Source organism: Choloepus didactylus, chromosome 4 (genome assembly GCF_015220235.1).
Source record: "Choloepus didactylus isolate mChoDid1 chromosome 4, mChoDid1.pri, whole genome shotgun sequence".
In the NCBI taxonomy this organism is placed as follows: Eukaryota; Metazoa; Chordata; class Mammalia; order Pilosa; family Megalonychidae; genus Choloepus; species Choloepus didactylus.
Genome location: NC_051310.1, coordinates 119902229 through 119917606, shown reverse-complemented (window position 1 = coordinate 119917606; position 15378 = coordinate 119902229). Strand labels below are relative to the sequence as shown.

General features: G+C 35.5%; 1 protein-coding gene across 3 annotated transcripts; it reads right to left on the bottom strand.

The window, feature by feature from the left end:
* Positions 1–921: 921 nt before the first annotated feature.
* On the bottom strand, positions 922–15377 carry GTF2A2 (general transcription factor IIA subunit 2). 3 transcript variants are annotated; one of them, XM_037833819.1, is made up of 5 exons: positions 15102–15377; positions 10439–10559; positions 9543–9647; positions 3592–3718; positions 922–1228 (listed from the first exon to the last, which is right to left on the bottom strand). In XM_037833819.1, the coding sequence occupies exons 2-5, from the start codon at positions 10508–10510 to the stop codon at positions 1203–1205; spliced, it is 330 nt and encodes a 109-aa protein (XP_037689747.1). In that variant the 5' UTR covers positions 10511–10559; positions 15102–15377; the 3' UTR covers positions 922–1202. The 3 variants fall into 3 exon arrangements, with proteins under 3 accessions (XP_037689747.1, XP_037689749.1, XP_037689748.1); XM_037833821.1 differs by lacking the exon at positions 15102–15377 and adding an exon at positions 14901–15027; XM_037833820.1 differs by lacking the exon at positions 15102–15377 and adding an exon at positions 10853–13232.
* Position 15378: the final 1 nt, after the last annotated feature.

Genomic DNA, 15378 nt, shown 5'->3' with positions numbered 1-15378 from the left:
TAATGTTGCCTCTTGTCCTACCAACAAGTCTCACATCTATGTTGCCAAGTTGATCACACTTCAGCTTCGGATGCTAAAAAAGGAATATACCTACTGTATAACATGTTTCTTTGGAAAAAGGGGGACTATGTGCAAGATAAAGAACTATTTAAAATTGTAATAGGTTTGTGAAAAGCTATTTTACTGTTTTTTTCTCTCAGCAGAGAGAAAAAGGTGATCTTTTACCTGTGTATGTGGTGGCTTAAGCACATTGAACTAGGGATGAAATGGGGTAAATGGGATGGGGCTGTGAAGAACCTAATCTTACTTAATGATACACATAAACACGATTTATATATAGTCAGCTGTTATATTCCAGACACTCAACTACCTGGTGATTGACATTCTACGTCTTTGGATATTCTGGAAATGCCACATTCTTCATTATATATTCTTAAGATTGACAAATGAAAGAACAAAACATGGGAACAAAGGAATTACACTTAATGGGATTTTTAATTGAAAGTCTAATAACTGATAAGATTTAGATCATTTAAAAATGTATGAAACTTGACCAATATGGCCAATTGAAGAAACAGTTTACATGTCATGTGGAGACTATTTTACATTATTGGGAATAGGTTTTTTGGTTTTGCTTTGACTATGGACACTATCTAAAGATGATCTAACTTTTCCTAATTGAATTGTACTTCTTAAAGGCTTTTCATACCAATGACTACTCCTGGTTTTGTACTTTTAAAAAAAGGGATTTTCTAAGTAAAATTCCATCCACAATTTTTGGCACAAGTTTCAATCACTGAAAATAACATGATTAATGAAATAAATGCATTTTCTAATTTCATTTGCAAGGAACATGGTGCTCTTCCAAAATGCTCATCTAATAACCTCATATTGCTAGCTTTACAGCACCACTCATTATTATACTGAGTTTTAAAATGAGTTTATTAAAGAATGTTCTTACAAAGGCAACAACTTTTGATTTGTCATTAAAAAAAAGTCATGTTTCTTCATGCTGTATAATACAGGTAATTAAGAGGCTACAGAGTTATAAGCTTCTTTCTACTGGAATTCTCTGATAGTAGAGCACAGTGTAGTCATTTCTGCATTGCTAGAATAAATTAAAAAAAGTCTCTTCTATGCTTCTCTTCAAAAAGTGATGAATAATAACAGAAGATGGCATAAAAAAGCCATTTTTTTTCTATTCATTCTGTAGCATTGGAGCCAGTATCTAGAACACAGAGGAGAGAAAGAGTAAATTCAAGGAGTAATGTAATTTTAAATTTAAATATTTTAAGAATATCTCTTAAAAAATAAAATAAGAACTAATGGTGGTAGTGGTTTGAAGTGTGGGGAAAAAGAGGCGGCAATGCTGAAGAGGGTCGCTAATCATGGAAATACCTTGAGAACTTATGTAACTTTCCTCTCAGGGCAGAGGTAAAAAGACTGCTTAGCTCTCCATTTATGCTAGAGAACAACCAAGTTCTATATTCTGTTCATATAACTCTTATAACCACATTTTTTTTTCAGGTACCCTACTGTCCCAAAATTTTAAATCACAAAAGGACCACAACATATAATTAGAAGAGAATTGTATTTAAAGAAATATCCTGGTGTGAAACATAAAAATTTCAGCTATCATCACTTTCTCTCTGCTTCTATACTAGGTACCCAACTTTATTTCAGAAAGTTGGCTTTTAGAATAAAATGGGCTTACTTTATAGTAGTACCTTATTTATGTGGCATCAACCCGTAGATGCCAAACCATTTATATTTTAATTTTCTATGAGTGCATTCTTGTCTACTGATATAAAGTACATGGAACACAATCTAAGCTTTTCTTGAGTTCTCAAGGATATTTTCTTAGAAAATAATTACTACACTGTGTTGTAGAAGGTCCTCAGGAGCCACTGTGATAGGTAAGGTTGATTAGCTATTTCTCATCCACTGAAGGTTTGAAAAAAATATCTTGCATCTTTAAGCAAGGGTAACACACTCTAAGGACCACCACATGGCAATGCCTGTAAGTAAAATACATATCTATACACAGACTTTTTAATTTCATTAAGGTTGCTCAGAGGCTTTCTTTACTTACTTTTTGGTTCCTAGCTATGTTTCAAAGACTGAAACTGATATTCCACTAGTCTACATCAGTGCTGTCCAAAAAATTAACTAAATGAAATGAAAACATTCAATTTCTTACTTGCACTAACCACATTTCAAGTATTCAATAGCTACATGGGGCTCCTGGAAAGTATAGTCATAGAACATTTCCATCATTACAGAAAGTTCTATAAGACAGTACTGGTCTACATCATTAATTTATCTTTGACAGAAGCCTAGGAGTTATAAATTGATGCCCAAATTTTGCAGTGTACTAAATTAGTACACTGAGGATTATGAGGATGTTATTAGCCTAAACTATAAGAAAAATATATGAAAAATATTATACATCATCTCAAACATCGAAATGTTATCATCTTGTGATGCAGTAACTCTTGGCACCATCTTCATGGGAATTAAAAAAAAAAAGGCCTTAAAATTATAAAACAACATTGTTTCTTGCTGTAATGACAAAAAAGATCTAAGTATCTGATGACTTTATTAAAAAGTCATCTGAACCTAAAGTTCTTAGCATGATTGATCCTAGTTAACCTGAAAGGTACAAATTGTCATAATGTTGCCAGTTTCCAAGACTTTCTGATATCAAAGACTTTTCTGATATAAAAGAGTAGAAGTTATACAATAAAATATTAAAAGTGAAGTTATCTCCAAGTGGTGTTACAGATCATTTTTCTCCTGTGTGCTTTTCTGTATTCTCTACACTTCTTCAATGATTTAGAAATTTCTTTTGAAATCTAAAATATATAAAACAAAAAATCCAACCCAGAGCCTGAGAGATGGAGGCAATTACTTTCTGCATTTCTCTTCCTTTTCAAAATTCCCCTTTCTGGGGAGTGGCAGTCTTCTTTTAATTTCAGGAATAGCTACCTTGACCACAAAAGCTTCAGATAATAAGGATAAATATATATTTAAAACATAATTAGCAAAAAGGAAATAACTAATTATGGAACAGAAAGCAGAGATGCATAACTTTTGACACATTAAGGACCTGAACAAGTTCCTAAATCTACTGTGGAGAATACATCTGCACAGGCATAAAAGATTAGAGGAATGAATATTTACCATTATGACTGATGAGGCGCTTATGGTCTTAAAATCTGCTTTTAAATAATCACTTTTTAAACTATAAAATGTATAAGCATCCAGCAACACAGAAATCAACTGTTAAAATTAATCGATACTTACTTAAAGAAAAAGGTGGTACAAAAAGCCTGATAAACACTTAACATTTGCAACAAGGTAAAAAAGCTTATTAATTTCCTCCTTTACTTCCCCATACAAAATTCAATCTCTGGAAGTAGTCTAATGTCACATGAGACTAAAGTGAGTAAGAGGATTCTTTGAGATCTGGAATTCAGAATCTAGCTGAGATAGAAGTCAAATCTGTTGCCCCTTAAGCTTTTCAGATAAAGATTTATAAAACAAGATTTCAAGTAGCTTGGCTTTCACAGTAATTAGGCAAACACTTACTTTTACCATCACAGGCTACAATTTTCACTTTATCCACTTTAATAAGCTCTGTCACCTCTCTGAATTCAACATCATTCAATACAAAAGTCCACACATTATCGCAGAATCTGTACGTATTTAGAGAGCCCTTTAAAACAAAATATTTAGACATAACATGAAGAGCCATTTTCCCCTCACATTTTTCTCCAAAGCAATTTAAGAGAACTCAGTTTCTAAGTACATAATTCTTAAAAAACAGTATATTACGTTATTTGAAGCTTAGCTAGCTTAAGATTTTCCTTAATTTTAATCACATCACCTATGTAAAAAGAATCCTATATAAATTTACTAAGAAAGAGTTAAAAAATATTTTAATTAGCATACTATTTTCAGCACTGTAAAAGTGTCTGCAAATTACTTAGCAGAAATCAGAAGAAAAGCTGAATGGAAACTTGAATTTGCATTTCTACTGCCCTCATGTGGCTACATTGTGAATCTTTCATACAAGCACTTTTTAAAAGCTACGTATTTTATTGTGTATGTTAATCCTCTGAACTTGTACAAAAACAGGGATTTCCTAAGAACCCTAAACTAATTTTCATACTGTATATCGCTCAAATGCATTACTGTTATCAGTCACTAAGACTACCACATACATCGCCCTGTGCCATGGATATTCTTCTAATTAGTAAAAAGTTCTTATTAAAAAAAAAAACAAACCCTCTATTCAGAAAAAAGTATTAAGCACAAAAACATACAACTGCAGTGGTATCTATAACAGCAAAATTTGGATTCCATCTAAATGTTCTACAAAGGGAGAATGATTAAGGCAATTATGATGGCTATGAATGAATTGGTAATGAATTTGACAAATATGAGCAATTACTATATGCTAGCCTCTGAGTATACAACGGTGGGAAATACGGATATGGTTTCTGTCATCAATGAGCTAAGTTTAGCAAGGGAGTTCATTAAAACAAGTAAATTAAAACAAGTGCAATACATCCTAAAGTAATCTGGGTGGAGAATAAAAATATATATTCGGGGCTCCCGTGAAGAGCTGGGGGAGAATGCAGAGGTGTTGGACTCCCTCACCTGGATTGTTGCTGTTCTCACAAACATTGGGGACTGACAGCTTGATGTGCTGAGCCCTGTCTTGGGGCTGGCCCCTATGAAGCTTGTTGCTACAAGGAGAGGCTTAACCTATTGTGCCTAAGAGTCTCCCCGAGTGCCTCTTTGTTGCTCAGATGTGGCCCACTCTCTCTAACTAAGCCACTTTGGCAGGTGATCTCACTGCCCTCCCCGCTACGTGGGATCTGACTCCCAGTGGTGTAAATCTCCCTGGCAACGCAGGATATGACTCCAGGGGATGAATCTGGACCTGGCATCATGGGATTGAGAACATCTTGACCAAAAGGGGGATGCGAAATGAAACTAGATAAAGCTTCAGAGGCTGAGGGATTTCAAATGGAGTTGAGAGGTCACTTGGGTGGACATTCTTACACACTATATAGATAACACTTTTTAGGTTTTAATGTATTAGGAATAGCTAGAAGGAAATACCTGAAACTACCAAATTCCAACCCAGTAGCCTTGACTCTTGAAGACGATTGTATAACAATGTAGCTTACAAGGGGTGACAGTGTGATTGTGAAAACCCTGTGAATCGCACTCCCTTTATCCAGTGTATGGATGGATGAATAGAAAAATGGGGGATAAAACCTAAATGAAAAATAGGGTGGGATGTGGGGGGGGTGTTCTTTTTTTATTTTTATTTTTTATTCTAATTCTGATTCTTTTTTGGTATAAGGAAAATGTTCAAAAACAGATTGTGATGAATGCACAACTATAGTATGGTACTGTGAACAGTTGATTGTACACCATGGATGACTGTATGGTATGTGAATATATCTCAATAAAACTGAATTAAAAAAAAACAAAACACTAGTTTAACAGTCCTATGAAAGAGTAAGTTACTGAGTATAATGGGAGGGGCACTCAATGGTATGACAAACATCGATGTCCTATAGATAGAACAGAGAATGCTTCTCTGACAAAATGAAGTTTAAGTTCTGACCTGAAGAATAAGTTAAGAGTTAATAAAAGAAGAGGTGGGACAGTAGAAAGGAAGAGAAACAGTAGGATTGGGGTAGTAAGTTCCAGAGAACAGAATGTGTAAGGAGGTGAGGGAGATCATGAAGAGGCTTGGAGAGCATTTATTTAATCCTATCCTAAAGGTAATGTGAGGTCAATGCAAGAGTTTAAGCAAGGGAGTCACCTGATTAGATATGCATTTTGGGTGATGGCATGAAGAATAGATTAGAGGAATATGACTCGAGGGTAGGGAGGGAGATCAGCTGAAAAGTTGATGCCTCTTAGCTGGCTGAACCAGAGAGGCAGAAAAAAAACTGGCCTTGCTACAGAAGCAGCAAGGGAATTAGTAGAAGTGGAGAGATTTTTAGAGATGGAACTGACAGGACGTGACAACCAACTAGATATGGTCAGGAGGAGAGGGAGAAATTTAAGGTACCTCCCCTGTTTCTTGTTTGAGTAACAGTGCTTTCACAGAAAAAAGGTGGTTGAGAGGGAAATTACATTTGGGACTTGCTGAATTTGAGATATATTCAAAAAGCAGTTGGAGTATAGGAGAAAGCATGGGAGAACAAGCACAATGACTTAAACTAAAGGCATGGGTTGGATGACATCAGTCAAGGAAAGGATGTAGAGGTTCTGAAAACCCTAAGGAATATCAAAAACTAAGGGACAGGCAGATATGGAAGAGAATGACAACGGAGCCTGAGAGGAAGAGGCCAGAGAATAGAAGAAAAGTTAGGATAGTATGGTTTCAAGGGAAGAATGGGTATCAAAAAAAGAGGGAATAATCAACAGTATCAGAAATTATGCATTAGACTGAGGAATAAATAACTTTGCAGGAGCAGTTCAGTGGGGTGGAAAGAGGTTAATGTATGTAAAATCACCCAGGACATAATGTAAGTGAAAAAGGACACAGAATTGTAAATGTAAAAAAATACATTAAAAAATCAGATCTGTGGTATAAGCCTTTGGAAGGCTAAATAGCCAAATGCCAACCTGAGTGTTCAATTCTGGCATCCGTGAGCCTGTGTGCAATTAATGATCCTGTGAGTGTGTAGTTTACCATCATACCTGGTTGGTGCTACCTGTGCCAATAATTTAAAAAGGACATGGTCAATGGGATTTAGGGTTTAGTACATGAATATTCACTTCCAAATAGAAATAAAGCATTTTAGATATAACTGAGAGTGAAAAATCTGTATGTTTATATGTTGAAATTCTATTAGCTAGAGTATAAATGTATATAGCCCATTTATTTTATTGCAAAATTAAAATGCTACAAAACTTCACTGTGAAAGCTGTTAATTTTATGTATAAAAGTTATTAAATGCTTTCCAATATTTAGATTTAAGAAATAAATGATTAATATAATTAAAAGTACATTAGCCAGATAACTTTAAAGCTAACAAATGTTTTAAAGAATTTAAACATAAGGTTAGATATAAATCTAATCTTTTTAGAATTGCTTGAACTACAATCCCTAATATGAAATAAAATAATCTTTATGTATTTAACTTTTAGTTATTTAAATATCTTGCTTCTTCACTGTTTTCACTAGAAAGAATCTATTTTGTATCTCAAGCATACAAGTGTGACTGAATAATTACATTTGAAAAAAATGAAATTTTAGATTTAATCTTTATATTCAAAACATTCCTTTTACATGATAATATCTGGCTTTGGCCAAATACCAATTTTAACACTCAAGTCATTTGATCAAATTGTATCTTCAACATACCCCTAATAAATACCTATTTTTTTTTTAACATATATTCCCAACTGGGCAACACTTTTTTAAAAAAAATTTAAAATAGCATCTTAAAATGTTAGATAATACATGTTTGTTATAGAAACATCAAAAAACAGATAGGCAAAAGGAAACTGTCAGTGCTGTTATAAGGACTATTTTTTTTTTGATCAATAAATTTTTTAATGCTTTATTAATTACTGTGTTAAGATCAGTACTGGTAATGTTTATTACTTATTATTACTCTATTTTATCTCCAGACATACATTTTCTCAAAAGCATACCAGGGTGCACTTTTAAAAGCCTGTATATGTAAGCTCAATCTCAATTTTTTTTTCCTAAAAATTAATTCAAGGCTCTTGATAGATTTTGACTCGATTTCTAATAAATGTCAATATATAAATTAATAAAGGCTTTACTCTCATACTTGGGATTTTTTAACTCTAACTTTCTACTAAATAATCTCTCTTACATGGAATTCATATAAGCATTAAAAAAATTTAACATGCTAAGATTATTCTATTCTTTCAACAGGTCTTTAATCTTACTGCTAGGTTAGGTAAAAATTACTATAAATAAAAAATATATGGCTTTGAAAATTAGGTGTTTATCAATGTACTATCTCTTTTTTCTTTGCCATATGCCCTGCCAACCTAAAGAGAGGGCTGTCGCAAATATTCTGGAATTAAAATTGATTGAGTTTGCTCTAATATAGGAGGGCAATGTGATGAAAGCTTAAACTAGAGCAGTAGCAGTGGGAAAAGAAAAAGCAAAAATGGAAATTAAGTCCTGGTCAAGACCAAGAAATTATTTATAGTTTTTGGAAAATAGACTAACTTACAAAACACTATGCAAGAGAAATGCAAAAATTAAATTTCCTTTCATTTTAGCTGAATAGACCCAAACGAGAAACCTACAATAAGGTAATGATTAGAAGACCTTATCAATCCAATGACTCTTTTTTTTTTTAATTATTAAATTCAGTTTTATTGAAATACATTCACACACCATACAATCATCCATGATATACAATCCACTGTCCACAGTATGATAACATAGATATGCGTTCATCACCACAATCTATCTCTGAACATTTTCCTTACATCAGAAAGAACCAGAACAAGAATAAAAAATAAAAGTGAAAAAAGAACACCCAAATCATCCCCCCATCCCACCCCATTTGTCCTTTAGTTTTTATCCCCATTTTTCTACTCATCCATACACTAGATAAAGGGGGTGTGATCCACAAGGTCTTCACAATCACACTGTCACCCCTTGTAATCTACATTATTATATAATTGTCTTCAGGAGTCCAAACTGCTGGGTTGAAGTTTGGTAGTTTCAGGTATTTACTTCTAGCTATTCCAATACATTAAAACCTAAGAGGTGTTATCTATATAATGCATAAGAATGTCCACCAGAGTGACCTCTCTACTCCATTTGAAATCTCTCAGCCACTGAAACTATTTCATCTCATTTTGCATCCCCCTTTTGGTCAAGAAGATACTCTCAGTCCCACGATGCCGGGCCCACATTCATCCCCGGACACTGACTGTTTTGATCTAGTTGAACAAATTTTCTATGTGTAGTAATGTGGAACAATTTAGAATTAAAGGATCAGGTTTTAGATGACAAACGGGAAGATTTCCACATACAGTTATACAATCAAAGATAAAATAATTTTGCCAGAATCATAACTGTAAAAAAAGTCAAGTATCTACTGATCAAATTTATTTCTGGAAATAACTTTGTACTTTTCTGAAATGGGTGAAGCTCAGAGACAGAAAAACATAACTGAACCTTAGGGATTACTCTGCCACTTACCTTCAATCCTGCAGATAATGTTTCAGGCATTTGAAATCTCAGTAACTCTTCAGGGAAGGTAGCCAAATATACACAGGCTGATTTGTAAAACAATGCAATAAAAGCCTAAAAACAACTCTGTATCTCATATTAAGTGGATGAACTTATACAGTTCATTTAAAAATATAATTTAGTTATTACAAAAGAAATTCCAGATTTTGATACAGCCACCTCTTTCTATTACAATTACTAGACATGCAGTGATCCTAAAAAACACCATGACAACAACCACTGGTGCAGACTTCTAGATTGCGAAAAATATTCTTACCCTGAAATTGACTCTGTTTCTGACCCTCTGAGCCAATGCTGAATTTATAGCCTTATCAAACTGAAGTAGAACTTGAAGGGCAAGTTGAGGGGTGATCTGTTGAGACTGAAAAAAGTAAAGGTCATAAATCCTCTTAGGGAAGAATAGTAGGACTTAAAATAAATAAAAACATATGAATTATTATCTAAAATTTAACCAAGGCTTACCAGAGTCTCTAAACTAGAATTCCTTATTCTCTTTTGCTGTAACTGACAATTAAGAAGCAAAGTTTGAAAATAATTTTGAAAAGGAAACATGCAGTGATGTTACAAAGCCAGAACAAAACTTTGTCTATCTTTCCTCTTAGGTCTGGAAAGAGGCTCTCAATAAATTGAGGGAACCAAGTTTCTTCTAAATAAAAACATAGCACCTATGTTAGAAAATAAATAAATAAATATATCTTATTGAAGCCCATAAAACAGATCTAAATAAATGCAAATACTCAATATAGTATTAGATGGAATTTACATAAAAAGGTTAATTCTCCAAAAATTGAAATATAAATTCAAAATTCTAATTTAAATCTCAAAAGACTATTAAATTGGGCAAAATTAAAGGTACATAGAATATGTCCTTATTATAAATACGAAAAGGAGAAAACCAACAATTCAATTTTTTTGTTTAACAAAAATCTTTGGAGATTTAGATATAACAACCATATCATTTAATCATCATTATTTTTATGTACTGTAGTCAGGACAGTGTAATAAACAGGAATTTGAGGTTATTCATCAATGATATTGACTTGCTGGGTCAAACAGTCCAAGATATTTTACCTCATATCTCTATGCCTGGGGATGAGGCAAGAATTATCATAGACCCATCTAAATAAAAACGTTTGATTTTTAGTTTCTTACCTGTATGAGCTCATCTAGGCTCTCCTGAAGACTGTTTCCCAAAGTGGTATTTCTGTATAACTGATATGCCATGGCTTTGGAGGAAGAAATTGTTTTTCTTATTCAGGCTTGCATTGATGTCCTAAAAATTTAATAAAAAATTATGTATGTAATATAGTTTACCTCATATATTCTAATATATACCATTAGAACTCTAAATAATTGCAAATTACTATATAATAATTTTAGAATTACAAGGAATAGTTTAAAAATGATTTTTCTAGTTTTTTTTTCCTGTGACTTTGACATAGGCATATATACTGCTTTATCTAGTCAAGACATGTGTTCATAAAAATGTATATCTTTACCATTTCTTTCAAAATTCTGCCTTCTATCCTAGTCTAGAATTTACTGTGCACCATCCTTTCTACTTACTGTCAAGTCACTGATCCACACAATCTTCAGCTCACATTTACAAGCCTTCCTCTTCTTTTTCCTGCTCACTTAAAATCTGGTATTTATAGAATGCCTACCAAGAAGATGGCACTGTGCTAGGTATCAGGTAGAGGAAGATGAATAAAGATACACCCTCGACCCTAAGAAGTTTATATTCTCAAGAGGGTATTGGATGTACAAAAACTTTAAATTCAGTCTAAAACAACTGTGAGAGATATGCACAGGGTTCCATGAAGGCTACCTGCAGCCTGAGCAAGTCAGTTCAGAAAAGCTTCCTGATTCTTAAAGGTAGACTTTAGCCAAACATAGGAGGAAGATCATTCTAGGCTGAAAGAATAGAATGCGTAAAGTCACAGAAGGATGAAATAAGGTCTGTGGAGAAAACTACAAACTGTTCCATATTATTAGGGCATAATTATGAACAGGAGTGATAGGAGATGAGACTGAAAGAGATGGCATGGACAGACTTGTCACACCAAGAGAGGTGCCACGATTTGACACAGTAAGTAAAGGGGAGCCATTAAGCATTTTAAGGAGGAGAGGTCGGACTAATGGGCAGCAATGTGAAGAATAATATCTGAGAGATGAGGGCTCAGACAGGGGGGCTGTATAGCCACAACAAATATTTATGCAGCTTTTACTATATATCTTGTATATAGGATCCCTGATCTCATGGCACTGCCAGTCTAGAAAGGAACAGAATAATAATCATCAGATAAAAATCAGTAAAATAATGGTTAGTTTTCAGTCTTCACAGTACATATCTTATCAGCATTTGACACAATCATTTCTGCCTCCTTGAAACATTTTCTTTGGCTTTTGGGACACCACTCAATTCTCTCCCATCACCTCAGTGGGCACTACTATTCTTTGTGCTTTCTTTTGCTGGTTCTTCTTCCACTCCTTGACTTTTAATTATCGACTTCTGATGGTTTCTCTGCTATATATGCTTTACTTCCTTGGTTATCTCATCCAGGTTTATGGCTTTAAATACCATTTATCTGGTGATGACTCCCCAATTTTTATCTCCAGCCCTGCCTTCTTCACTTGTACCCATAAATAAAACTGCCTGCTTGACAATGGATGGGAATATCAAGTAGATATTTCTAATCTGTCAAAAACCAAATTCACAATGCTACCCCTTCAAACCTGCTACGCCCTCAGTTTTGCCCACCTCAGTGAACAGTAAATCTAGTCTTCCAGTAACCCAGCCCAGAAACCTTAGTCTTTCTTCCTTTCTTTCTTTCTCTCACCCTGCATCCAATCTGCCAGCCAATCCTTTCAGCTATTCCATCTAAACATAGCCAGAATCTGATAACTTCTATCACCTCCACTGCTACCACTCTATGTCACCATAATCTGTCACTAAGATTACTGTGATAGCCCATTAAGTGGTCTCCATATTTCTACCCTTGCCTACCCCCATTAGAACCCCCAGAGCAGCCACACTGAGCCTTTTAAAACGTAAGTCAAACCACATCACTTGTCTGTTCAAAAACTACCCAGCAACCCATCTCACTCAGAGTGAAAAACAAAGTCTTTCCAATGGTTTGCAAGGCCTACATGATCTAAGCCCCCTACTGCCTCTCTGACCTTATCTTCTACTCATTCCCTCATTCCCTCTGCTCCATTCTGGCCTGTTGCTGCTCTTCAATATGGCAAATGTACTCTTGTTTCAGGGCTTTTGCACAGGCTATTCTTTCGGCTGCAAATATTCTTCTCAGATATATGCATGGTTTACTCCCTCATTTCATTCAGATCTCTGCTCAAATGTCACCTCAGAGGGGACTTCTGTGACTGATCAAAAATAAAAAATTACCCCCTTCCTCCTTACACTGTTTTATTTGCATTCATACCAATAATCAAAGCTGATATATATATATGGTTATTGTCTCCATCCACTAAAATATATACTCCCATGAAGGCAGTGACTTTTATTCAGTTATATATTTACCACCTAGAACAGTGCCTAGTATGTATCATGTAAGTGTTAGTTGAGTGAATAAATGACTGGGAGATATGTCAAAGTGCTCATATCAAATATTAGAAGTATGAGGCAAAGTTTTCTACTTTACTGAGGAAACAGAAGCAATGAAATGTTCCAGACTCTCAAAACCACATCTAACCACCTACTGACGTTTATACCCATATATTCTGCCTTCCTGGCCTGTCGCTTTTAGTTGAACTACCCATGATCTTATCTAAATCCCATCCTTCTAACTATACATTAGGTCCTAGTCCCTCTAGAACACTCAAGGATATCAGATAATTCAATTGTTTCTTCTCTCCCTCACCATCAAATTTCACCTCTCTATGGATCATTTTCATCAGCAAATAGACGTGACTACTTCTCCCAACTTAAAAAAATATATAAAAGTCTTGACCCACACACCTCTGCCGACTACCATCCTATTTCTCCATTCCCCTTTGCAGCAAAACTCCAAAGAACTGCCTGCACTCACTGTCTCTGCTTCCTTTTCTCCCATTTACTCTTAAACTACTAACAGGGTTTTTGTCTCCAACATTTGAAGGGTCAAGTTCACCAATGGTATTGCTAAAGTTAATCTTCAATTCTTCATCCTCACCAAATGGCAGCATTTGAAACACTTACTCCCTCCTCCTCTCTGATAAATGATCTTCACTTAGCTTCTGAAACACCACACTTTTTGGGTCATTTTGTCCTCTCATCTCACTGGTTCATCCTCAATGTTGTTTGTTGGTTGATTCTCTGCTCCCTGAACTCTTGATGTCACAGGACAAAGGCCTTGATCCTCTGCTGCTTTCTATCTACGCTCATTCCTTAGTGATAACATTCAGTCTCTTTGCTTTAAATACCATTGTTGATGATTTCTAAATGCATACAATAATGCAGACTTCTCTCACTCCTGGATCCAACATTTCCATTTGCAGTCTTTCTCATCTCAGTTGATATAGCATATTTCTGTGGACGTAGGCAAAACCTTTGAAGTCATCCTCCACTTCCTCCTCTATCTCACACTCCACATCCTATCTCTAGTAAATCTGTAAATCTGTAAGTTCTAACTTCCAACCATTTCTCATCATTATCACCCTCGCCTGAGACATTATCATCATGTCATCTGCATTACTGCAATAATCTCTTAACTGGTTTCACTGCTTCCACACTTGTCCCCTACATTCTAATCTCAACTCAGTGTGTGTGTGTGTGTGTGTGTGTGTGTGTGCGCGTGTGGTGAGGGAGATTGGGGGGGAAAGGATCTTTTAAAACATAGGTTAGAACATGTCTCTCCTCTGCTCAAAATCTCCTATGGCTTCCTTTTCACTCAGTCCTATTTACAATGATCTGCCTACCCATTACCTCTCTGACCCTATTTACTATTCACCTCCCCCCTTGCTTGCCCTTCTCTGGACATACTGGTTTCCCTGTTATTACTGGAACAAGGCAGGTATGCTCTTGCCTCAGTCTTTCCTTCTGCTTGGAATACTCTTCTTCCAGTCACTTGGCTATCAATTCCGTCAAGTCTTTGCTCAAATAGCACCTATTAAATGCTGCCTAGATTGACCATCATATTTAATATAGCAACTCCTATCCCCGAACTCTGGAACTTTCCAATCCCCCTTAATCTGATCTATTTTTTTTTTTTTTTTTGATAGCACCATCACCTTCTAACACATTATAGAATTTATGTTTATTTTCTGCCTCATCTAATAGAAGTTCCAGGAGGGCAGAGATTTTTGACTGTTTTCTTTACTGAAATAGACTAGGCACCTAGAACAATACCTCTTGCACATAGTTGGAGCCAAATAAACATTTGTTCAAGAAATGAAAGAGGGCAAACCATTAGTAAAGAGGTATAATGGGGTATGGGGGAAGGGTGAAAAGGGCAAGGGAAAAAGAGAAGTCCCAATCAGGAGATAAAAATTTGACAAAGTAGGAATACAGAATCTTGTGCCATGCCCCATTTGACAAGTGTAAGAGCCATTTAGACAACAGTTATAAGTCATTTAACCCTTTGTTAAAAGTGCTCGCTTTAATGATCTCACATACTTAAAAATTCCCTGCGAAATGCTCAAATCTTTTAGATGTTGGTATGAGCCACAGAAATTCAGAAGTCCTTATTTTGTAGTTTAAAGGATGAAGCATAGAAACCAGGCACTTATGAATGCGCTTCCCCGATATTCGGAAAAAACAAAAAACAAAAAACAAAAAACAAATTAATTGTTGATCTGGATGCTTTAAGACATTTACCTGTATAAAAATACGGAACTGGGCTAACGACCTTCTTCCTAGGTCGGTTCAGCTATGGTGGGATGCCTCGGAGCTCCCCGTGGACAAGCTTCCCGCCACAGAACGCAACTGTCTCCCTCTGCCTCGCCGCCCCTCTCGGGTACTGGCCGCGGGGAGTCCCCGCAGGGAAGTCGGTTTTAGGCCGACCCTGGGTATCCAGGGCAAAGGGCCCTAGAAGTCGTCCTCGGAGAGTACCCATCCAGCCACAGTCCTCTCTAAGGCGGCCCGACTTTCCCTT